The sequence below is a fragment of the Zalophus californianus genome, chromosome 2 (assembly GCF_009762305.2).
Source record: "Zalophus californianus isolate mZalCal1 chromosome 2, mZalCal1.pri.v2, whole genome shotgun sequence".
Classification (NCBI taxonomy): Eukaryota; Metazoa; Chordata; class Mammalia; order Carnivora; family Otariidae; genus Zalophus; species Zalophus californianus.
The window spans coordinates 34063095-34087542 of NC_045596.1; the positions used below are offsets into that span (position 1 = coordinate 34063095).

At 42.8% G+C, this 24448-nt stretch overlaps 2 protein-coding genes across 7 annotated transcripts; one reads left to right on the forward strand and one right to left on the reverse strand.

Moving 5' to 3' along the window:
• Positions 1–3674: 3674 nt before the first annotated feature.
• On the reverse strand, positions 3675–10029 carry LOC113924701 (translation initiation factor IF-2-like). Of its 6 annotated transcripts, XR_003520772.2 has the most exons (3): positions 9306–9446; positions 7727–8039; positions 3675–3836 (listed from the first exon to the last, which is right to left on the reverse strand). XR_003520772.2 is itself a non-coding variant. In XM_027598831.1 (2 exons), the coding sequence occupies exons 1-2, from the start codon at positions 9893–9895 to the stop codon at positions 3773–3775; spliced, it is 309 nt and encodes a 102-aa protein (XP_027454632.1). In that variant the 5' UTR covers positions 9896–10029; the 3' UTR covers positions 3675–3772. The 6 variants fall into 6 exon arrangements, 1 of the variants encoding a protein (XP_027454632.1); XR_003520776.1 differs by lacking the exon at positions 7727–8039 and having other exon boundaries at positions 9306–9443; XM_027598831.1 differs by lacking the exons at positions 7727–8039; positions 9306–9446 and adding an exon at positions 9651–10029.
• UCHL1 (ubiquitin C-terminal hydrolase L1) lies at positions 9343–23787 on the forward strand. Its single transcript, XM_027598830.1, has 9 exons — positions 9343–9486; positions 9604–9615; positions 10048–10176; positions 13336–13486; positions 15789–15874; positions 15953–16000; positions 16883–16949; positions 17861–17919; positions 23337–23787. The coding sequence occupies exons 1-9, from the start codon at positions 9454–9456 to the stop codon at positions 23421–23423; spliced, it is 672 nt and encodes a 223-aa protein (XP_027454631.1). The 5' UTR covers positions 9343–9453; the 3' UTR covers positions 23424–23787.
• Positions 23788–24448: the final 661 nt, after the last annotated feature.

The window sequence follows — 24448 nt, forward strand, 5'->3', positions numbered from 1 at the left end:
TTTTAAATATTTTCAAATTTCAATTAATGACTTTTACTTTGAACAATGATTTACCAAAAAATTTACATTTTAATATCCAAAGTTAATTTTATAGGTCTCATTTGTCATTTTATTGTTATCTGAATTAATTGAATTGCATTTAGAAAACACTGTCTGCATAATACTGATTCTATGAGAATTTGTTGAGTCATGCTTTATGACTAGGCATTTAATCGACATTTGTAAATGCTCCATGAACGCTTGAGAACAATGCACATTTTAAAATGGTCGGGTACAGAGTTTTATGTATGTCCATTAGATTAAGACTGTTAGTTGTAGCGTTCAAAAAGACTTTGTTTAATCTTTTATATGTCAGGATCTCTGCCAGTTGAGATAGGGGGCAGAGATAGAGAGAGCAAGCGAGCTGCTAGGTTTCAGAGTAGCTGATTAAAGCAACATGCCAAGAATGAAAGAGCTGAGCCTTTATTCACTTAATGCTATGGTACAAGCAAGAGGCTAAAGTGGAGAGAATGCAGACTCCCCCTGCTGCATTTTCCCCGCAGGGAACAGCACACTGATCAAAGTCAGGGGGATCAGTGCAGATGTGGGGGTCACCCCACCATTGAGGGAGCCCCGGAACAAGAGTCCAATAGTTTTATCGACTGGGTGGTCCCAGTGAGGACAAGGGGGCAGGGCTAGGAGTGGAAAAATTCTGAGTCAGCCTGGGTAGAAGTGCCTTCAGGGTTTCCCCCTCTGCTCCGTAGAAGGAGGCCTCCGAAGGGGTACCTGGAAGACCTGTGCCCCAGGCTCAGAAAAAGAGACCTAGAAATAAAGACTCTGGCACTAGGGATGCATATATGTGAAAGAGCATGATTGGCCAGAGGGGCGTAAGTCCTTGACTTCAGCTCTTCTCAAGGGCTGCAGTGCTTTGGTGTCCAGTGTGGGATGGGAAGCTGCCCCCAGGAGGCCTGCCACATAAAGCCGCTGTTAATTGCCTAAGGTCAGGCCTGAGAAATCGCACAAATGTTTCAACTCAGAACCATACTCCTTACTACATTGTCCGCTTGACCCATAAATAATTGAGAAAAGTTGGTTCATGGTGATAGTGGATTTATCCATTTTCCCTGTAATCCTATCAATTTTTGTTTTATACATTTGAGGCTGCTTTATTAGAAGTGTACAATTTTGGACTCATTATACCATCCTGGTGAATTAAATAATCATAACAATGGCCTCAATTGGGGCGCCTGGGTGGCTCAGTTGGTTAGGCGTCTGCCTTCAGCTCAGGTCATGATCCCGGGGTCCTGGGATCGAGCCCCATATCCGGCTCCTTGCTCAGCGGGGAGCCTGCTTCTCCCTCTCCCTCTGCCTGCTACTCTGTCTACTTGTGCTCTCTCTATCTCTCTCTCTCTGTCAAATGAATAAATAAAACCTTTAAAAAATAAATTAAAAAATAAAATAAAATCTTAAAAACAATGGCCTCTATCTTTAATAATGCCTTTGCTTAACAATGTGTTATGCTGATGCTGATATTAACATAGTTATACTAGGTTTCTTTGGTTAATATTTTTCCTGGAAAACTTTTTCCCTTCCTTTCACTTTCAATCTTGCCATATCCTTATACTTCAGGCATGTCTCTCAAAAATAGGACACATCTAGGAGCACCTGGCTGGCTCAGTCATTAAGCGTCTGCCTTTGGCTCAGGTCATGATCTCAGGGTCCTGGGATAGAGCCCCGCGTCGGGCTCCCTGCTCAGTGGGGAGTCTGCTTCTCCCTCTGCCCGTCTCACAACCTGCCCCCCCACTCATGCTCTCTTCTCTCTCTCTAGTAAAGAAATGAAATCTTTAAAAACAATAGCACATTATCTAGATTTTTAAAACCTAATTTGATAAAACAGCTAAGTTTAGTCATTTATATTTAGTGTGATTTATTTGGACTTCTTTCTATCTTACCTTTTTAATCCTATTTGTCCTGGATTTTCTGGGTTTTCTCTCATCTTGCGTTTTTGGGGATTTGATTATGTATTTTTTTCTTTATTCTATTTCTCTCTAATCGTTTGGATTTGTATATATATCTTTTCTTTATTGATTTCCCTTGAGATGTTATCACGACTATTTCACTTAACAAAGCCTAAAGTTAATTTATTCACTTCGGCCAGAATAATAAAAGGACCTTGGAATACTTTTACTCTCATTGCACTTTCTCCCATCATATATATTATTATGTTGAACAGTATTTCACTGCTATTTCTTCATTAATACTATACACTAGATATTATTATTATACACAAATCTATTTGGGTTTACATACATAACTCCCCTGGATATTATTTTAATCATTTTTCTCAGACCATCTACTGGATCATTATTTTTTAAATTATATCTTTTGGAAGTTTCTTTTATATAGTTATCTAGGTAGTCAACTCAGCTTCTGTTTGTATATAATTTTTTTCACCTTTGTTTTGAAAAAATAGTTTTGCTAAAAAGAAATTCAAGGATGATGGTTATTTTCTCTCAACATTTTGAAGGTATATTATTCCAAACTGTCTTTTCCCTTCCTTGGTTCTGTGGAGGAGAATGGTGTCATCTTCATTTATGATTCTAAAGTCTTTTCTTGTTTGTGGTTTTCTGCAGTTTCATTGCCTATATCTAAGCATGGATTTCTTTCTCTTTTTTCTTTTAGACATAAATGTGTTTCTTCAATTTGTCCTTTTTTTTTGAGAGAGAGAGAGAGAAAGAGAGAGAGAGAGCGTGCTACAGGGATAGGGTGGGGGGGAGGGGCAAGGTGCAGAGGGAGAGAGAGAATCCTAAGCAGGCTCCACACCCTACCAGAGCCAGATGCCGAACTGGATCTCACAACCCTGAGATCATGACCTGAGTCAAAATCAAGATCAGATACTTAACAGACTGAGCCACCCAGGCACCCCATGATTTGTCCTTTTTGAGATACAATGTGGATTTCTTTTTTTCCTTCTTGACCTATAATGTGCTTCCCACTCTCCTTAGGTGATCGGAGTCCCCTTAAGGCTCAGTTCTCAGTTTTCACAAGAGCAGTTTTCAAGCAGTAGGGGCTGTTGCGGAAAGTTTCACAGCTGAGAAAAAGAAACAAACAGGGTATCTGCTTCTGGCATTATGGCTGACCTCCTGCTCTGAGGGGCTCTTCCACTGAATGTCTACTAATACACTGCATAGGACACACTTTTTGATATACTGCTGGTCTCCCAAGAGTCAACAAAGATCTTCAAGGACAGTCCTCCTTTCTTCTCCTCTCCCATCGCTCCCCCACAAAAGAAAATAGATTTGAGCTGGGGTCTGAGAAAGCATAGTGGAGCTGGGGTTAGAACAGTGAGCAGCCAGTTAGGAAGGAGGAAGAGAATAAATTCCGGATGGGAATCCAGCAGAGTTGGCCACATAAATGGCCAAGTACTGGGAGGAGTATGTGGAGAAATGAAACTATAAATTTCTTAAGGGACTTATGGGTTGAGGGTTTTTTTTTTTAACTTTTTAAAAAAAATTCAATTAATTAACATATAATGTAGTATTGGTTTCAGAAGTACAGTTCTATGATTCATCACTCTTATATAATACCCAGTGCTCATTATATCACGTGCCCTCCTTAATGTCCATCACTCAGTTACCCCATCCCCCCAACCCCTCCCCTCCAGCAACCTTCAGTTTGTTTCCTATGATTAAGAGTCTCTTACAGTTTGGGGTTGAGGGTTTTTGGTTATTTTTCCAATTTGACTTGTTCAGATGTTCTTTTTTTATTGCTTCATATCCTTAGGCCATTGAAGCTAAATGTCCAAGTAAGACCAAGACACTAGACATCTATATATTGATTTGTTCACTCTAAGGATTCTGGAAAAAAAAAAAAATGCTTCGTTAGGTTAAGACTCAGCAGTGTTCTCAAGAAAACATTTCTTCCTGGTATATTTATAGACTTACATTTTTTCTGCTTATCATATTCTTCATATATTAATCTCCTGGTAAAAGGAAACAGATAACAAATGCGTCTGAAGGACACTTCAGAAGCTGATTTTAACTGATCAATCTTGTTTATTGTATCCTAGTGACATTAAAAAGGCCTAATGGCAAAGGAACTAGAGATGAAAGGGGACTTAACCCAAACTTTTATATTATTTGGTCTACGTATCTTTTATTTTCTGCTGCTCAAGGTCCTTAGTATGCTGGACTAAGAGAAATCTTAGAGTTCATGAAATCCTCATTTCTCTGAGTGCAAACTGACCGGGAATTTAATGTGAAGAGCTTGATACAAAAGATCATTTCCCTGTTTCTAAGATGCACACGTTTTCCATGTTTAAACATCTTTTAAAGGAAAATGCCTTACAATTGATAAATACATGTGGTGCACTGGGTCCCCCTCCTACCCCCTTGAAAAGCAGCTTTAAATTGATGATTTATCTTAAAAAGTTAGGAAACACGGTTTATGCCTGTGTCTGTCATCTGCTAACCCCACTCCCAACCCAGGGAAGCCTAGTATAGTGTCCAGCACATAGTACACACTCAAAAAACATTTGTTGAGTGAATATATGAATACATGTAAGGTATAAGTCAATGAGAATATGTATTCTCCTCCTTCACATTTATCTTTCTTCCTTCCGATATACTTCTGACAACCCAGTAAATGAACTGCTTTTAGGAAAACAGGAGGGAAATTGACTTCGCCATGGGAACTAAGTGGGGTAGTTTCTTTGCATTACGTGTCATCTTTTTTGGTGTTATTTTTAACTTAAAAATCTCTGAATGTCAGAACTTACTTCTGGGGACATATTATTGACAGAGGAATTGTCAAGTAAGTTTAAAAATGTTGAGAAGTACTCTGTCAATTATTAATGTCATGCTAATTATAAATTCAAACTAGACTCTTAGACCTCAAAGTAAGCAATGCTTATCAGAGGGTTGGGTGACCTGCTCTGGCCCTGGACATGGCAGAAATCATTTCAGCTCTTCTCAGTGGCTGAGCTTCATCCTTATTTCTAGTGGTAATGACTAAGGTCCTAGGGCTGGGCCATAGATGGAAGCAGGCAGAAGAGTTGAACATGCACAAGTTTTGAAATCAAATGAAGTTGGGTTGAAACCCAGACTCAGACACTTAGTAGCTATGTGAACTTTAGCAGGTTAAACAGCTTCTCTTGAGGCCTCAGTTTACTTATCTGTAAAATCAACATAGACATATGGATATTGGAGAATTGGGAGGAGGAGTCAATGAGGATGACAAATACAATGTCCTTTGCATAACAAAAAAGGCTAGTTTTCCTTCCTTCCTCATGTCCCTCCTTGGGTAACTTCTATAGAAATACTCACACTTCAGAATATTTGGGAAGTATTGCTTCAGTGCGATATCCTGCCTTCATAAATACATTGTATACCCTACCCCTTCAACTAGCAAAACTCTTAGGTCCTTAGAGCAGAGTTTTTCTATCATTGAGATTTGTGAATGACCCCTGTGATTTTTGCCGTATCTTTAGACCAATGATACAATTTGATTAGTATATGTTAGACTTGCCCAAAGGTTTAACATGGGTAAAATCACAAACACGATATTCTAATTATATACACATACAAGAACATACAATTTCTCTGATGGGTATTAAAACAAATTACTACATTTTTGTGATTTACATGCAGTATGCTAATACAGGAGTCCCAGACTACTCTAGGTATTTTATTTTTTTTAAAGATTTTTTATTTATTCATTTGAGAGAGAGAGAGAGCATGAGTAGGGGGTAGGGTCAGAGGGCGAGGGAGAAGCAGACTCCCCACTGAGCAGGGAGCCCGACATGCGGCTTGATCCCAGGACCCTGGGATCATGACCTGGGCTGAAGGCAGATGTTTAACCGACTGAGCCACCCAGGCGCCTCTACTCTAGGCATTTTAAAGGTTTTTTTTTGTTTTGTTTTGTTTTGTTTGGCAGAGAGATACGGAGAGAGAACAAGTAGGCAGAGAGGCAGGCAGAGGGACAGGGAGAAGCAGGCTCCCTGCCGAGCAGGGAGCCCGATGCGGGGCTCGATCCCAGGACCCTGGGATTATGACCTGAGCCGAAGGCAGCCGCTTAACCGACTGAGCCACCCAGGTGCCCCCTAGGCATTTTAAATAGAAAGGGATTTAATAGAGGGAATTTGGTGCTTACAAAACCACTGCAAGTGCTGGAGGACTAAACTTGGGGCTGAGCCTTCAGGATTGACTCCCATAACACTGCAAAACTGACCTGCCAAGGATAATTGAGTTTCTGTTTTATTAGTCATCAGAATTATCAGAAGGTAGTTTTTAAAGGGTTCATCCCAAATCTTCATTATTGCTAGAAAAATAACACTTATGATAAAAAAAATCCTGCTGCTGGTGAATCAGAAATGGCATCTTTATGAAAGACGACTTATTCATTCATTGATTTTGTTTCTCCCCCTCTAACAGTTCTACTCCATGTTTATCCTATGTGTTTAACTGATTTTTTTAAAATGCTTTTTTGTGTGGTAATGTATGGTTACATACTTTTGTAACTATAGACTCTGGAAAATAAAAAAAGGAAAAAATGAATATAAAGTTCAATTGTACTATGATAATTGGCATGTAGAGCTTCACACATATCCCTACAGAGTTTTTGACACCTTTATTGAGATACATTCACCCATTTAAAGTTTTTTGATATATTCGGGGGCACCTGGGTGGCTCAGTCATTGAGCGTCTGCCTTCGGCTCAGGTCTTGATCCCGGGGTCCTGGGACCGAGCCCCACAGCGGGCTCCCTGCTCAGCGGGAGGCCTGCTTCTCCCTCTCCCACTCCCCCTGCTTGTGTTGCCTCTCTCACTGTCTCTGTCAAATAAATTTTAAAAATCTTAAAAAAAAAAATTAAAGTTTTTTGTATATTCATAGGAGTGTACAATCATCACCAAAATCTCTATTAAATTTCATCTTTATTTTTAATTCATTTTTCTAAATCTCATAATTCTGCCTTTCAGATTACTTATTCTTGCTTGCATGCATGCACTCTATCTCTGCTCCAATAAAACCACACAAACAAGGGTTAAAACATTTGCCAGGTGGCTGTAGGTTGAAATGACTCCATTCAACAGCACTTTTTTTTTAAGGTAGAATAACTAAGTAAGTTATAAAACCACCCCAACTATGATATCAATTGATGCCAACCCAGGCAGCATGAAGAATACAATGGGGAATGTTTTGCCTGTTCTTCTACCCAGTGACTCCAAAAGAAAAGGAGAGAAGTGCTGGCTGGCATAACTTGTTCTAAATGCAGCCATTCTATTTTCCTAAGGCTCCTAGAATTTTGCTAAAGACTGACATCAAATCTCCTGGCCTGCAGTTTCAACAATACACCCCTCCCCGCCTTTCTAAAGATCAGGTAAGGTTTGTTTTGGTCCAGTATCTGGCATCTCCTTGTAAGCAGGGAGTTTATTCATTGCTCTGATGCTTCCTGGCACACAGTAGGCCCTTGATATATATATATTTATTACGTGAGTGAATAGATGCCTTTCACAGAGATTTCTCTAGTGTTTTCATGACCATTTTTACTATTTATTTTGGTAATAACTGTCACATGGTAACTTCTCCCTGTCCATCAGCCCTTATCTTAAATGTCACTTCCTACAGGAAGCCTTCCTGATTCTTCACACAAGATAAGGTGCTCCTGAGCTCTACTTGCTTTCACATCACTCTTATTACTGATTAAAATCTCCATGAGGGAAGTTTCGTGTTTATTTACTACTGTGTTTACCTTTATATCCCCAATTCTAAGTTCAGTGCCCATCACACAGTAGATACTTAATCAGTATTTGTTGAATAAATAAAGTTAACTGGGATGCAATTCGTCTCTGTTTAAAGGCAAGAATTCATTCAGCATAGCCAGGTGAACTATTCACTTTCAAGTCGTCGTCGTCGTCGTCTTCTTCTTCTTCTTCTTCCTTCTTCTTCTTCTTCTTCTTTTTTTAAACAACTTGTTGAGGCATTGTTTACAGATCATAAAATTCATCCATTAGATTCTTCTTCCTAATATTTCTCTCTCATTTTTCTGGGTGAAGGTCAATTTTCTAATGGTAAAAATGGGAGAAGACAGAAGTGGAATGGAATGTTAACTTGGAGAGAGAATGGGATCTTAGTGCCCAACTTACTAGGCTTTACTTCTGTTTCATTTTTTTTTTTTTTTGCGATCATAAGCAAATTAACTTCTCTAAGCCACGAATTCTAATCTGTAAAGTTGAACTAGTAAGAGTTTTTTCATTGGCTCCTCTACGGATTATGGAGATGACAGGCAAAAGATCTGCCCACTGATCCACTGTGGAGGTAATAACTCCAAAAAAAAAAAAATGTAGATTCCCTCTCTTCTTTCTGCCATCTATTAACCTGGGACCCCTAAACAGTAGGTCTATTCTTTCACCATTATCATTATCTCGTTATGAGCATATTAAAACACCAACAACCTTTTTGCTTCCTTAGCGTTTCTGTAAGCCCCATTTCATTCTCAGGTTTAGCTCTCCTGACACTATTCTTACAGATTTTTGTCCCTCTTTTTATTCATTCTTCCGCATATGCTTTTTCTTTCCATCTTTTGCATATGCTAGTAGGAAATACAAGCCCCACCTGAGCTCATTACAGAACAGTCGTTCCTTTAGTTGCCATTCTCTTTCTCCTTCACTGTGAATATTCCACTGTGAACTCAGAATTTTATTTTTCAAAGCCTCCCATTCTTTTAAAAATGCGTTTTCTTTTAAATCCTCTCGTCTCGAAATCGTACCTTTCTTTTCCTTGAATCTGTGTCCTAAAGTCTCCGACCGCCTGCCTCCTCTCTTATATTATGGTCACATCCGCCAGGTTCCTATAGCTTCCCCATGACCAACCAATTCTTCCCCGGGAGTCACATTACATCAGCATTACTAATGCAATACCGTTTATCCTAGGCAGTCAATTAAAAACGAACCTCGGTACTGATCTGACTTAGCATAGAGGATGAATTGTCTTAAGGTCAAATGCAAACTGCGGCAAGATTTGGGAGACAGATAATTATATTCATACTAAATATATACCTGTTGAATTTGGGCTTTTTCTCAAAGCTTCAGAAACCCTGAGCTCTCCGATAATTGGGATGGTAAGAAGGGTAGGTTTCCGGAAAGTTCGCAAAAAATTAGACTCCATCTAAAGGACTGCTCCATACGCTCAAGGAACACCCACCAACAAAACCCACCCCCACAACCACCAGATTATCTCACCAGCAAGTGAGACTGCAAGGTTTGGGGGCCCGGCCGTACCATTCGGCGCGGCGCATGGGGGGGGTTTGTGCCCATTTGGCTGCGACTGACCGTTTCCCCGTCGCTTGGTTTTGCCCCCGCTCCCCCTGCGCAGGCACCTAAAGTGCGTCAGGCCGGCGCTTTATAGCGGCAGCCTGGGCGGCTCCTTTTGCTGTTTTTCCTCTTCTCTTGATACTGGGTCCTCCTGCGCTCCGCGAAGATGCAGCTCAAACCGATGGAGATTAATCCCGAGGTGAGCGTCAGGTGCACCGTTGCCCGGGGAGCGCAGAGCTGAGGGTCAGCGCTCGCCAGATAGCTGCCTCGATGACCGGCTTTATTTTTGTATTTTTTCTTTGCATTTGCCTTTCAGATGCTGAACAAAGTGAGTGGCGTCTCGCACTGCCTCTGTCCCCTTACCCCCGAGCGCCGAGGCGGAGGCGCGCATCAGCTCCGGTTGTCTCGCAGGGACCCAGCGGCGTCCTGCGCGCTCCCGGGCGCCCTCCCTGTGCCGCGGCATCGGGGTCGGGGGGTGGCTCTGCGGAACCGTTAGAGGTGGGAGGGAGGAGGGGGCTGTGCCCAGAAGCTGGTGCGGGCCCAGCTCCCGAGGGCGTGGCGCGGGCTTCGCGGGAGCCACGTGGGGGCCGCGCTTTGTGCTGTGTCATTGCGCCGGCGGTGGGTGGGGGGCGGGGCGGGCCGCGACTCCTCCCAGGCTGGGGTGGGGGCACTGAGGGCGCCGGGCCGGCCCCGCCCTCCGGCCAGCGCCCGCCACTCGCGGGGTCTCGGCGCCCCTGGCCGCTGTCTTTCCTCTCCGTAGGTGCTGACCCGGTTGGGGGTGGCCGGCCAGTGGCGCTTCGCGGACGTCCTGGGGCTGGAGGAGGAGGCTCTGGGCTCGGTGCCCGCGCCTGCCTGCGCGCTGCTGCTGCTGTTTCCCCTCACGGCCCAGGTAGGGCGTGGGGCCCGGGGTGCGTGGGCCCGGGGTGGTGTGCGCCGCACCCGAGTGAGGCGCGGAGGACCGTGGGGACTCCCGGCTTCCCTCTCCTCCGCTCCCCTCCCGGACCGGGCGCCCCTCCTGTGCCTGCAAAACTGCCCCCCTCCTGCGGGGGATGGGGTGAGAAGCCCGCCCTTTCATGGCACCTACTCATGGGTGGTTAGAGAATTTACTGGCTCCTCGCTCGTCCATCCCGCATTGACGTGAATTTCAAGGAGAAGCAGCAGCATCTCCGTTCCATCCTCTCCATTATCCAGAGAAGGAATTCATCCTATTCATGAGTTCGCCTGAACCTACGCTTTTGAGAGCCTTCCACCCCAAGGAATGGCTAGTTGTTTCCCTTTAAAAGGGCTGTGACCTGTCAGTTTATTGTTTGATTCTCAGACTCCCTCCCACCTTGCAGTAAAATGGGGAGGAGGGGCGGGCTTGCCTAAGCCACAGCAAAACAATAGGTTCTCTAATGCTCCATCTCCACTCCTGGGTCTTTGGTGGATTTGGGTCTCTTCCCACCCTGCACACCCTACAACATGCACACTTGGTTTTTAGCCTCTCCGATGTGCTTTTTTATAAAAAAAGCTTAATCATTTGTGTGTGGGGACCTCCTTCCCCCTCTCTTGTCTTTCCTCTCTGACCTTGTAGCTAAGTGAAATAGGTGGGCATTAAAGCAGTTTTAGAAACACCTTTTCATATTTCCCTTTAGATGGTCTTCCTCCTACAAGTGTGCATGGATGTATGTACCTCAAAGACTGAGCATCAGATATAAAAAGGTAGCTGGGGTAATTGTTGTCTTGCGATGTATGAAATCCCACTAACTGGCATGGCATTGTCTTATCTCCTATCGCTGTCACTTGACCCCTGATTTGGGAGTGGTGAAATCTGCATTAACAAAACCTGGGGCAATAGCCTTTGGGGCATCATTCCAAACACTGGAAGCTTTAACCGAAGCACCATGCTGGGGCTGGGTGTTCTAGAAGCATCCTCAGCATAAATTATTAAGCTCTATGGGAAGTTGCAGGCATTCCTCCTAGGAAGTGGGCTTGATATTGTGAGTTAAAAACCCTTATTAAAGCTATTAGGATAATCCCACTGACATGTTTTTTTTAGTGCCAAAGCCTTTGCTTAGGTAAACCGGAGCTGCCGAATAATTGCAAGTCAAATTAGCTTCCCTGTTAACCGAATCAAACAGTCTGCTCTCTCTCGTTGGAGCCTCTGCCGGAGCTCTCTCGTTAGAGGATCCATGATGACTAGGAGGTTTTGAGCAGCACTCCCAGGCAAGGCCTCTGGGAGGCAGTGGTGTATCGTGTTTGTCTTTCAAAAGCCCACGGCTTGCTTTTCACTGGATCAAGCTGTGCTTGTTGAAGAACGTTCTGATTTGAGTGATCTGGATGCTTAGTCCTTTAGCTCTAGCTGGGGCTTTTAGATTTATTGAGCACCTAGTCTGTGACGCAAAACATCAATTAGGCTAAACACTGAAGCAAATTCAAAGAAAAGTTGAGGATTATATGTTGACTTCCAAATAAGCTGATGTTAATTTAGAAAGCACCTGATTTTGTCTAAGAGTGTTAAGAAATCTTAACTGGACCAGTTCTTTTTTTTTTTTAAGATTTTTTTATTTGAGAGTGAGGGAGAACATAGAGTGAGCACGAGTGTGCGCACAAGCAGTGGGAAGGGGCAGAGGGAGGGAGAAGCAGACTCCCTGCTGAGCAAGGAGCCTGATTTGGGGCTCCATGCCAGGACCCTGAGATCCCAGCAGAAGGCAGACGCTTAACCGACTGAGCCACCCAGCCGCCCACTAACTGGACCAGTTCTGAAACATTTTAAATGGTAATGAAATATTTGCAGAAGTATTTCCACGCAAGAGCTCAAACAACTAAAGAGTGGTCCTATCGCATTAGAAAAAAAACACACACAGAAAAGTGAAAATCCTTAAGAGCCCACGAATAGTAACTCAAAGATGTGGTAGATCTTTGATGTTAGAATTAGCTGGTCTTGTGGGGTAGGAGATCTTACTCATCTGTTGGCATCACAGACCAGGCTTAAACATCAGTTATGTGTATAGTAATGCAAGGCTACTGGAATTACAAATAAGCTTCTAGGGGCACCTGGCTGGCTCATTGGGTGAAGTGTGCAACTCTTTATCTCAGGGTTGTAAGTTCGAGCCCCACGTTGGATGTAGATTACTTAAAATCTTAAAAAAAAACAAACCCCAGCAACAACAAAAACAAAGGAAACGTACTTCTGATGTTCTGTCCAATTATACTAGTTACGAAGACGTTAGTGTTTCTGTGGCATTGGTACCGTGCTTTAACTGAGAGGTCCTATCTTGAAGGTCTAAAATTCATTAGTGAAAGGTCCAGACAAGCCCACTAAATTACTGTACAAAGAGCAGATGGATTCTTTGAGGAAAACTCTCTCTAGTCTCATTCATTTACTGATCCCTTATGACTCCCCCTCTCCCCATTGTTAATCTGTCCTCAAAATGTATTGTTGACAAGGACAGGCAAGTGTCACATCTTTCTCTTGTAGGATGAGAAGATTTTGTGGAATCACAGCCCAGAACCCTAGATCAATTGTCTTTCCTTCCAAAAAAAAGTGAGGGAATAATTTCTTAAAATTGTTCCTTTCAGCAGCTAAGTTTTGTTTTGTATTTGTTATTGAAAAGAAGTATACTTGGACACAGTAGAACTTTAAAGAATACTGGGATATAGACTGGCTGGTGTTTATTAGGATGTTAAATTGACCAAAGCTTGATTGGGGTCCTGTGTGAAATACAGTTGGTGGTGGTGTTTAAGGACACAAAAAATAAACGGGACACCATGCATTTTCAAGCTAAAAGGTTGCAGTGGTGTCTAGACAAATCCTTGGGCAACATCCAAGGCCATGACTGCACTGCAGCATCAGGGTGGAGTCTCAGAACCTCTCAGAACCTTACGGGCTGGCGTGGGTGTGGGAGGCAGACAGGCAATTCTCTGGGTGCTGGCCAACACCTAGAACCAAGGCTCCTGGTCACACACCCCACTTGTGTTTCCATTTAGGTGGTAGAACTCACTGAGCTGCCATCTGTTACGGCTTTGCATTTTCATTTGAGATACAAAAAATGCTTTATATTCACAGCATGAGAACTTCAGGAAAAAACAGATTGAAGAGCTGAAGGGACAAGAAGTCAGTCCTAAGGTGTACTTCATGAAGCAGACCATTGGCAACTCCTGTGGGACCATCGGGCTTATCCATGCAGTGGCCAATAACCGAGACAAACTGGAGTTTGGTAAGTGGATTTTGAGGGCAGTCCTCTCGTTGACCTCTAGTTAACCATAACTTGTCATCCCCAAACCCCCAGGGATCTATTCAGCAAAGTCATCGCCTTATATTTTTTTGAAACCTACTTACCTGGATGTAATCAGTAGGCAAATTAATGATTGATTTTCTTTTGAGGAAAGGAAACTCATTTTCTAAGAAACACGGTCTAGCTTCTTCCACCTGGAAGGAAGAGGGAGAGAGAGGTAGTTCTGTACTACTTCTCTGCATGTGCTTTTCCAGTGGTACACAGCACTGTGTGATTTTCACGTACTCTTGTTCAAGTCTCGACAGTTCGGAAGAATTCTAGATAATGATAAACCGTAAAATATCACCACTTAGGACCTGTCTCTAATGGTTCTGGGTCTTTTAAGCAACAGGAGATCCAAAGTAGCCTAGAGCAGCCAGACGAAGATACCGTGAAGGTTCCCGCAGGGAAACATAGCTTGAAACCTTGAAAGGATCCAGCTGCGAACAAAGGTCTGGGGTCTTAGCTCATTTCCAGTGAATGCTATGGAGGATATGGAAGAAAGGAGTCTCAGCCCTTAGGCTTGTCAGAAGCACAATGAACAGCACGAAAATATGTTAAAATACATGGCATAATGTGTGCTAGAGGCCAAGGGTCAACAAACTTTCTTGAAAGGTGAGAGTAAATCTTTTAGGGTTTTGAAGGCCGGTGGGTCTGTGTCTTTGCAGTTTAAAAGCAGCCCCAGGCAAGATGTAAACCAGTGGACGTGGCTGTGTTCCAATAATACAAAAATAGGCACAGTAGTTTGCCAACTCCTGATTTAGACAATGGATGGGGGTGGCTAAGAGTTGAATAATTTCAGCTAATACTGTCCACGGTGTTGCTTGGAGCAGGTCAGATACGGTTTTTTTGTTTTGTTTCGTTTTTAAGCAAGGTAAGTGTGGCCAAGACTGCTGCTGGTATACTTCCGAAATTAAAAAAAAAAAAAAGGCGGAGGGCGCCTGGGTGGCTGCCTTCGGCTCAGGTCATGATCCCGGAGTCCTGGGATTGAGCCCCGCGTCGGGCTCCCTGCTCGGTGGGAAGTCTGCTTCTCCCTCTGCCACTCCCCCTGCTTGTGTTCCCTCTCTCGCTGTCTCTCTGTCAAATAAATAAAAATCTTAAAAAAAGGCGGGGGGGCTTGTCTGGCCATAAAGATCCAAATGTTCTAGAACTCAATTTATCAGATATTGATTTGGCATATTAAGGAGGTATAGCTTGATCCTCTTATTTCTTCTGCAGTAAGTCTCACTTCAGAGTCCTGTGTTTGGGAGGTCAGCAGAAGCTATGAGAACTCTTGTAGCCATGGTCATGATCGTGCCACAGGAAAGTAATGAGAGTCCTAGCCCTCCCTGTAAAATGAAGAGGATTCCTTCCAAATTTTAAGTGGTCTTTACTTAACTAATTTGTTTGCGTTTAGAGCTGGAATTTGGAATGCGGTCTTTGAAATACAAACCGCTCTTGCTCTAGCCATGTCTTCAGCGTCTCCTAGACTTAGCCACATTGAGCAGTGACAAAATGCTTATACCAAACTGTCAGCTGGTCATTTGTCTCTGGGCCAGACTACTAGGCGCTTTACGTTTCTTCTCAAGATCCTTAAGTTAATGTCTGTCTGGATATCCGTACTACTAAGATTGCATTTTCTACCCTGAAGTAAAAAATCTTGGTTTGAGAACCCATTATTAGACTAGAATGTCATTGCACCGTGTAGGATTGTGTGTAGCCAGTTGCTATAGATAATAGCAATTAGAAGGGTGCCTGGCTGGCTCAGTCTGTAGAGCGTGCAACTCTTGATCTCTGGCTCGTGAGTTCAAGTCCCCTGTTGGGCATGGAGATTACTTAAATAAATCTTAAGAAAAACAAAAACAAAAATCCAACTAGCAATAGACAAGACAGTCCCTGCCTTTATAGCAAGACAGATCTCACAAATACATGTTCCAAATGCATAAGCACCATAAGGAAGGTGATGGGGATTTGAGAGGTTGAGTGTGAGGTGGGAGGGAAAAGGGTCCGGATGGCTGGGAAGAGCTGCAGGAGAGGGCTTGGCGCCCTCTGGAGGAGCGGAGAGTTCATCGGCTTGAATGCAGGGAGAAGGGACTGGTTGGAAAGAGGCTGAGGAAGAAGGGACAGCTCATCTACCCCCTCCAGGGCCATAGTAGAGACTTGAGTCACCGAACGTGGCTGGCTGTGTAACAGCCTCAGTATGCTGTAAATGTGCCCCCATTTGCACTATTCTGTCTTTACTAATGTATTTTTTTTGTTTTTTAAGAGGATGGGTCAGTCCTGAAACAGTTTCTTTCTGAAACGGAGAAGCTGTCCCCTGAAGACCGAGCAAAATGCTTTGAAAAGAACGAGGTAGGAAAAGAACTTCCAGAGTGGCAGTTTTAAATGACTACAGAGGTTTTTGTGCTCATTATTCTCTCTTGTCTGCAGGCGATTCAGGCAGCCCATGATGCCGTGGCACAGGAAGGCCAATGTCGGGTAAATGCAATTACAGATCAGAGCCAGTCTGCCCAGGCGGCTCTGTGTCTCCCCTGGAATACATACAGGAACCTCTTACCTGAATACAGCAGACTTTCCACCCAAGGCCATTTAAGACCAATTAAGCCCAGAAAACTCTACCAGAATCATGCTTTGACCAGACCTATTCATTGAAATGGCTCTTCAGAAATCTAATTGGCAGTAAACATAGTTTTGAGTAAATTCAAACAGTATTTTGTTTAGATCCAAACGATTCTGAGAGGAATATCCCCCGCCTGGCAACTGAGCATTTCACATACTCCTCCCACAGACTGTTGGAGAGAGTATTACCAGCAAGGACTGACAGTTTCTAGAAGGCTTAAATATATCGTTAATCTGAACACAGTCCTTCAGTCAACAGTTCATTAGATTTAAGTCTGTATCTGTGCCTTTATAACTACCGTTGGCCCTAGCACTTTCTAGTCTTGACCTTGGGTGCGATACTTAATCCTTCCTAAGCCTGAATTTCCTCCTCAGGAAAAAGTCATAGCTTTCTGATAGTTACTATATTTATCTTAATAGATTAAGGTCTTATAATAGTCTTATAATATTGTCTAGTGTATAGTAAATACATAAGTGTTAGCTATACTAATTTAAAATAATACATAAGCAAGTCAGTTCCAGTGCATTATACTTAAAGAGTGACAATTTATTTTTAATAAATTAAGTTCTGCTCTTAAAATCATATTGCAAAATATGTGTATTAAATCAGCGTGTTCTACATTTTGAACTTATACACTATTATGTCATTTATCTCTCAGTAAAGGTGAAGGAAAAAATTTTTAATGCAGTATATAGTACAATCAAAACTCATCTTCAAAAATATTTCTTGACTCTCCTCAGGTAGATGACAAAGTGAATTTTCATTTTATTCTGTTTAACAACGTGGATGGCCATCTCTATGAACTTGGTAGGTTTCACTCCATTTTTGGAACCCCATATAGTTTCAGGCATTCCTTCAGATGAAATTCCTCTTATGGTATCGGTGTGTGACTTTGTGGCACTTAGTGTATCTTTGTTCACAAAGCCAGAACAATGAGGTATTCTCAATGGGGCACTTAACCCTTTATCATACAGAGCACTTCCACCACCCATCAGGCAGTGACCTGCAGAAAGAATGGTTTTAGTCCCAAACCGGCAAAGAGATCCGTGCCAGTTCCAAGGCATCCGTGTTCAGGTTTTCTCTTTCCACCTTCCATTACAGCATTACCACTGTAGGATCTCCAGCAGCATCCTGACAAGGAATACTTTTGGAAAAAGATAAATGCCTCAATGTGATCTTGTTTGCATAGAAAGAATTTGGACATGTTGGGGGGTAATTTCTCTTAGCCGGTGTATGCCAGCAAGAAAGATTAGACATCTGGTAAAAGTCATCCCCTTTGTATTAATGAAGACTTGCAGCCATGTTGCCTCAAGAACCATCTATAAGCAGACAAGAGCAAAGGGGACTTGGGGCCAGTCAGCAGTCATTAAGGGGCAGTGAGATCCAAAAGATCCCTTCTTGGCTCCACCTTCCCGGTACCTCAGAGGCTGCGTCTGCCTTTTGCTCCAGGACCCTTCCCAGGAGATGTGGCCCAAGCCTTTCTGTTAGGGTGACCACATTGGGCTTGTGTGGTCCTGTTGCTTTTGAGGATTAGAATTGCCCCGGGTGGGTATCCAGGAGCATTCGAACTTCCTTTCCAGCCGATTGCTTCTGACCAGCCTTCCTCTGTGGGAGTGGCAGTGGTATTTGGGAGATGGAAAACTTCTCTTTAGGCTGGGTAAGCACCGCAGCCAGAAAATCTGCAGAGAAAGTTGAGCTGCCTGGCTTCTCTGTTCCAGATGGACGAATGCCTTTCCCGGTAAACCATGGCACCAGTTCAGAGGACTCCTTGCTGCAGGTAATCTTTGGAACCCGTCTTCCACTGAGGCCCACCTTTCTTTGGCCATTTTGTCCCAGGTGCTAATACTTCTTCAGGGCAGCCAGCACCCCATTGTCTGGGTTAATAGCAGTCTTTAGGGCTTAAAGATTATTTTAGTAATTCTTTTTTTTTTTAAAGATTTTTAAATTTTTATTTATTTGACAGATAGAGAGGGAACACAAGCGGGGGGAGAGGGAGAAGCAGGCTTCCCGTGGAGCAGGGAGCCCGATGCAGGGGCTCGATCCCAGGACCCTGAGATCATGACCTGAGCCGAAGGCAGACCCTTAACGACTGAGCCACCCAGGCTCCCCTATTTTAGTAATTCTGTCTACCGTATTTTCTAGCAAATGGTCTTAAACAGGATCCTCCAGAGCAGCCCTGACTGATCTGTATCGTGTGCTGACTTTAGTCCAGGGTTAGAATTAGCCTGCAAGCCATTGCTTTACTTCCTTTTGGGATTAAGGTGACCATTGTCCTCTTGTCAGATTACATCACAGCTAACCACTCAAGGGACCCAACCTGAGCTTTTCTTAATCCCTGTCGCATTGCTGGATTAGGGTCTGTTTTACAGCTGGTGTACTAGGGATTCCAGTTAGGCCATCGACTTCAGTTTTTTCTTCTCTTTCGGGCCACTGTTAGAGGACAAGAGGAGCAGATTCAAAACCTGCCTCGATAAGAACTTTTAAGATCTAGGATCACTGTCCTACTGTAAAGGATTCCAGAGACCTCTTAATTCTGGACAAGGACTGATAGACTACCTGGGGCCCCTTCCCCCTAAAAACAAGTCTCTAGAATTGAATCAATTTACTGTTATAAAGGGAGTTGCTTAATTGTGATAAGAAAAAATGCTGTTAAGGTGTAAGTACTTCATTTGTAGTAATAACTAATCTTTTTTGAGTGCTTGCTGTGTGCAGATGAAGGGCTGGAAAACTTTCTGTAAAGAGTCAGGTAGAAAATATTTCAGGCTTTGTGTGGCATTTGGCTCTGTTGCAAGGACAGGCATACCTCAGGGATGTTGTGGGTTCAGTTCCAGACCATTGCAATAAAGGGAATATTGCAATGAAGTGAGTTAAATGAAATTTTTAGTTCCTGGTGCATATAAAAGTTCTGCTTATACTCTGTTGTAGTCTGTTAAGTGTACAATAACATTCTGTCTAAAAGAACAGTGTACATATTTTAAATACTTCATTTCTAAAAAAAATGCCTACCATCATCTGAGCTTTCTGAGTTGTAAAGTTTCTGCTGGTGGAGGTCTTGCCTCGATGTTGATGGCTGCCGACTGATCGGGTGGTGGTTGCTGAAGGTTGGGGTGGCTGTGGCAATTTCTTAAAATAAGCCATCAGTGAAGTTTGCTGCATCCATGGACTCTCCCTTTCACGAATGTTTTCCCTGTAGTATATGATGCTTTTGATAAAGAATTTTACCCGCAGTAGAACTTTTTTTTTTTTTTTAAGATTTTTATTTATTTATTTGACAGAGAGACAGTGAGAGAGGGAACACAAGCAGGGGGAGTGGGAGAGGGAGAAGCAGGCTTCCCGCCGAGCAGGGAGCCCGATGCGGGGCTCGATCCCAGGACCCTGGGATCATGACCTGAGCCGAAGGCAGATGCTTAACCAGCTGAGCCACCCAGGCGCCCCACAGTAGAACTTCTTAAAATTGGAGTCAATCCTCTCAAACCCTGCCGCTGCTTTATCAGCTTAGTTTATGTCATATTCTAGCCCCAAAAGTCTTTGTTGTCATTTCAACAATCTTCACAGCATCTTCACCACGAGTAGATCCCATCTTAAACCACTTTGTTTGCTCATCACGAGAAACAGCACCTCATCCATTCAAGTTTTCTCGTGAGGTGGCAGCAATTCAGCCCCACCTTCACGTTCTACTTCTCATTCTAGTTCTCTTGCTCTTTCCACCACACTTGCAGGTGCTTGTTTCACTCAGTCTTGAACCTCTCAAGAGTCCCATGAGGGTTGGAATTCACGTCTTCCAAACTTCTGTTCAGGTTGATATTTGATCTCTTCCCATGAATCAGGAATGTTCTTAATGACCTCTAGAATGGTGAATCCTTCCCAGCAGATTTTCAGTTTACCCAGCTCCATCAGAGGAATCACTCACTATGGCAGCTATAGCCTTACGAAATGTATTTCTTAAAAAGACTTGCAAGTTGAAATGATGCCTTGATTCATGGGGCTGCAGAGTAGATGTTATTTAGTAGGCATGAAAACAGCATTAATCTTGTCCATCTCCATCAGAACTGTGTGACTAGGTGCACTGTCAATGAGCAATCGTATTTTGAAAGAAATCTTTTTTTCTGAGCAATAGGTCTCAAGAGTGGGCTTAAAATATTCAGTAAACCATGTTGTAAACAGAGGTACTGTCATCCGGGTTTTGTTTTTCCATTTATAGAGCACAAGCAGAGTAGATGTAGTGTACTTCTTAAGGGCCCTAGGATTTTCAAAATGGTAAGTGGGCATTGGCTTCAACTTAAAATCACTAGCTGCATTAGCCCATAATAAGAGAGCCTGTTCTTTGAAGTTTTGAACTTGAACCCAACCATTGACTTCTCTCTAGCTATGAAAGTCCTAACATGGTATCATCTTCCAATAGAATCCTAGATCATCCACATGGGAAGTCTGTTGTTCAGTGTAGCCACTTTCATTAATGATCTTAGCTAATCTTCTGGATAATGTGCTGCAGATTCTCCATCACTTGCTGCTTCACCTTGCACTTTGATGCTGTGGAGACAGCTTCTTTCCTTAAACTTGGACCAACCTCTGCTAGCTTCAGACTTTTCTGCAGCTTCCTCACCTCTCTCAGCCTTCACAGAATTGGAGAGTTAGAGGGCCTTTCTCTGGATTAGGCTTTGGCTTAGGGGAATGTTGTGGCTGGTTTGATTTTCTATCCAGACCACTGAAAACTTTCTCCATACCAGGAATAAGGCTGTTCTGCTTTCTTACCATTCATGTGGTCACAGGGGTAGCACTTTTAATTTCCTTCCAGAACTTCCTTTGCATTCACAACTTGCTGTTTGGCACAAGAGTCCTAGCTTTTAGCCTCTCTCAACTTTCAACATGTCTTCCTCACTAAGCTTAATCATCTCTAGCTTTGGATTTAAAGTGAGAGATGTGAGACTCTTCATTTGAACACATTAGAGGCCATTGTAGGGTTATTGGCCTAATTTCAATATTGTTTCAGAACAGGGAGGCCTGAGGGGCAAGAGACATGGGGGAAAAGCTGGTCACGGGAGCAGTGAGAACACACACAACGTTTATTGATCATAAGGTCGCTCTCTGGTATGCATGTGGATTGTAGCACCCTAAAACAATTATGATAGTGACATCAAATATCACCAATCTCAGATCACCATAACAAATGCAATAAAAAAAGTTTGAAATGCTGCAAGAATCACCAAAATGTGACACAAGAAACATAAATGCTATTGAAAAAAGATGCTGGTAGACGCGCTTGATGTAGGGTTGCTACAAACTTTGCATTTCTAAAGATGGCAGTCTCTGAGAAGTGCAGTAAGGCGCAGTGCGATACAGTGAGGTATGCTTGTGTTCCATTCTGAGACCGTGTCTAAGTGAATACGTGGCCGTATTCTACTGCAACTTTATTCATAAAGATAGGCAGCAGGCTATCGTTTGCTGACCCCTGTGCTAGATGCTATTCTAAGTGACTTCTAGCTTTTAGAGGATGCTTTTAATGAGGCCCTGAGGTGGGTATTAGTCCACATTTTACAGGTGAGGAAACTGAGGTACAAGGGGGTAAGTGATGCTCAGGGTCAATGACTTAAATGGCAAAACCGTGGTTCAAATCTGGGCAATCCTAGCCGCTGTTCAGTACTACCTTCCTGGGTGATAGACCTGGCTTTGGAATGTCCTAAACCTCATGACCTCAAGGTGCTGGTGGACCAAATTATGCCACAGAAGAAGGGAGGGTCACTTTCTCTAGCCTGCTGTCACACACACCTGAGATCAGTTAGAGCTAATTCTCGGATATACAAGGGTCATATGGGAGTAGTAATGTGGAATGAGAAATAGATGTAGAAAAGCAGGATTGAGGGGGATTTGCAAAGGTAGAATTTACTTAGGGGAGAGAGTAAGACGCAGAACTTCTGGTGATGACCCATTTGGGGAAAGACTGGTCCTTCTAATAAAGCTCTGTACTTTCCTATTGAACACTGCTAATACCATAAAAATGTATCCCACGTAGGATACCAAAACCTGTTACTTGAGTAGAATTTATGAGGTGTGGGGAAGGTAAGACCCTGTTTTAAAAAAAACAATAAAAACTAATTAGAATCTCACTTAAATGTAATATAAACCAGCATCTTAATTAGTGAAAATTCTTATCCTAAGGCTGGTTGTATGTGGTTGAAGCTGTATTAGGTTGTCTGAACTATATAGTAAATTGTGGCTAAACTGGTAAGAAATGACATAAACTTAACCCATGAATTCTGAGGTCACTGCTCATGGTCTGTAGGAGATGAATGACTATTCTCTTTATAGATACACCTTTAATAGTAGTTATCCCTGTGGGTCCTACAGGAAAGGTCTGGAATAGCAGTATAATAATTCTGATCGAGAATGAAATATGTAGATGTCAATCTAAAATCCCCTCTGGATTGGTTCTAAAGCAGGAGCAAAACTGGATGTGGCGGATGCCTTTAAAGGGCCAACTCATGGAGTCGATGGTTTTTAGACCTTGGGAGCTGATGCGTCATGACTGTTCTGTCCTCTTAAAGGTCTTATATTTCATATGGTTTGTGGAGCTCTCTTTCCACTAGACTTTTCACAGATGAAGCAGTGATTGATATTCACTATGCCAAGGCGTTTAAACCCTAGAATTTGGGATCAATTTTCTATTACCAATCTTTGTAATCTGGGTCTTAGGACTAGTAACACATGTCATTCCACCATCAATAAGTCATTAACACCTGGAACACCAGGTATTTAAGGCTGTTCGATAAAATGTTTACTTGAAAGGAATTTGTGTTTACTTGGAATTTCTTGAGTTAGGGGAACTTTTCTCTTAGGCCCCCATATGGGAGAGAGGATCTATTTTTTACCTTGTTGCTATTTGAGGAAAAGTGCACTCCTAATGTAGGAGTAGTAGTCACAAGGTGGAGGAAGCCCAGAGCACTTGGTGAAAGTCATAAAGAAATCAAAGCTTCTAAAGTCAAGTCTGTGCATGAGTTCTTGTCTTGCCCAACACCTGATTTTTTTTTTTTAATTTTTTATTTATTTATTTTTGGTCTGAAGCCAGCCCTGGTTTACAAGTTTAATGGGAGGTTTGAAGTTGATCAGGGTGACCTCTGCGCCTTACCGTTAATTTTCCTGTTGGAACTTCCTTTTGAGCCGCTGCTGTTTGGATATGAATGGCCTTTCTCCTTTCAGGATGCCGCCAAGGTCTGCAGAGAATTCACCGAGCGTGAGCAAGGGGAGGTCCGCTTTTCTGCTGTGGCCCTCTGCAAGGCAGCCTAATGCCCTGAGGGGCATGTAGCCTTTTCCCACCCCTTTCCCTTATACGTGAAACCCACCCTCACCAGTGCAGTCCAAAATGCTTCAGTACTTGTGGAACACGACTGTTCTCCTTTGGTTCTGCAGATACACTCTTCCCCTTGGCCACACCCAAGCACTAGCACAGCTCAGCTGTCGATCGAGCAGTTTGGTATAAGCTTCAGATGGCGAAGCATTCCCCTCCCCCCCATGTATGTATTGTACCTCAATAGCTAATGCTTTAAATGGCTACTACTTTGGTTTGCGTCTGTAAGTTAAGGCCTTGGATGTGGTTTAATTGTCCTTAAAAGAAATAAAACTTTTCTGCTGATTAAGAGATGAGCCTCAACTGGTTTCCACTTTCTCTTCTATCTTTCCCTCCAGTGCTCTATGGTTATGTCTTCCATAGAAGCAACTCCTAGGGCACAGGTAGGCAAATTACTGTAAAAATAGTATTGGTTCAGTGTCTCCAGACTTTTTTCTATTCACTGATTCATTGGTTGATTCATTCATTCATCCTAAAGATTTTCAGTAATCTCCACACCCAACTTGGGCCTCGAAGTCACAACCCCGAGATCAAGAGTCACATGCTCTACCGACTGAGCCAGCCTGGTGCCCCTTTCTATACATTCATATTATTGTGTATACTTGTAGACTTAAAAAATTTTTAAATAGACTTCACTTTAGATGAACTTTTAGATTTACAGAAGATTGAGAAGCTCTTACAGAGTTACCATATATTCCTCCGTTTTGCCTATTAACAGCTTACATTAGTAACAGCTTACATTAATATAAAATATTTGTTGTAATGAACCAATCTTGATATTACTGTTAACTCCCATCCACAGCTTCTTAAGATTCCCTCAAGTTTTGACCTAATGCCCTTTTTCTGTTCCAGGAGCCCATCCAGGACACCATTTTACATTTAGTTGTCATGTTTCATTAGGCTCCCTTGGCTGTGATCAGTTCTCAGATTTTGTTTTTGAGGACTTGACAGTTTTGAGGGGTAC

Excerpts from the sequence above, each read along its gene's own strand:
- UCHL1 (XM_027598830.1), top strand. The coding sequence starts at position 9,454 with ATGCAGCTCAAACCGATGGAGATTAATCCCGAG. Across the intron at positions 13,487-15,788 it reads CCGAGACAAACTGGAGTTTG|AGGATGGGTCAGTCCTGAAA; the intron begins GTAAGTGGATTT and ends TTGTTTTTTAAG. Across the intron at positions 15,875-15,952 it reads AATGCTTTGAAAAGAACGAG|GCGATTCAGGCAGCCCATGA; the intron begins GTAGGAAAAGAA and ends TCTTGTCTGCAG.
- LOC113924701 (XM_027598831.1), bottom strand. The coding sequence starts at position 9,895 with ATGACACAGCACAAAGCGCGGCCCCCACGTGGCTCCCGCGAAGCCCGC. Across the intron at positions 3,837-9,650 it reads CTCCGCCTCGGCGCTCGGGG|AATCCTTAGAGTGAACAAAT; the intron begins GTAAGGGGACAG and ends TTTTTTTTCCAG.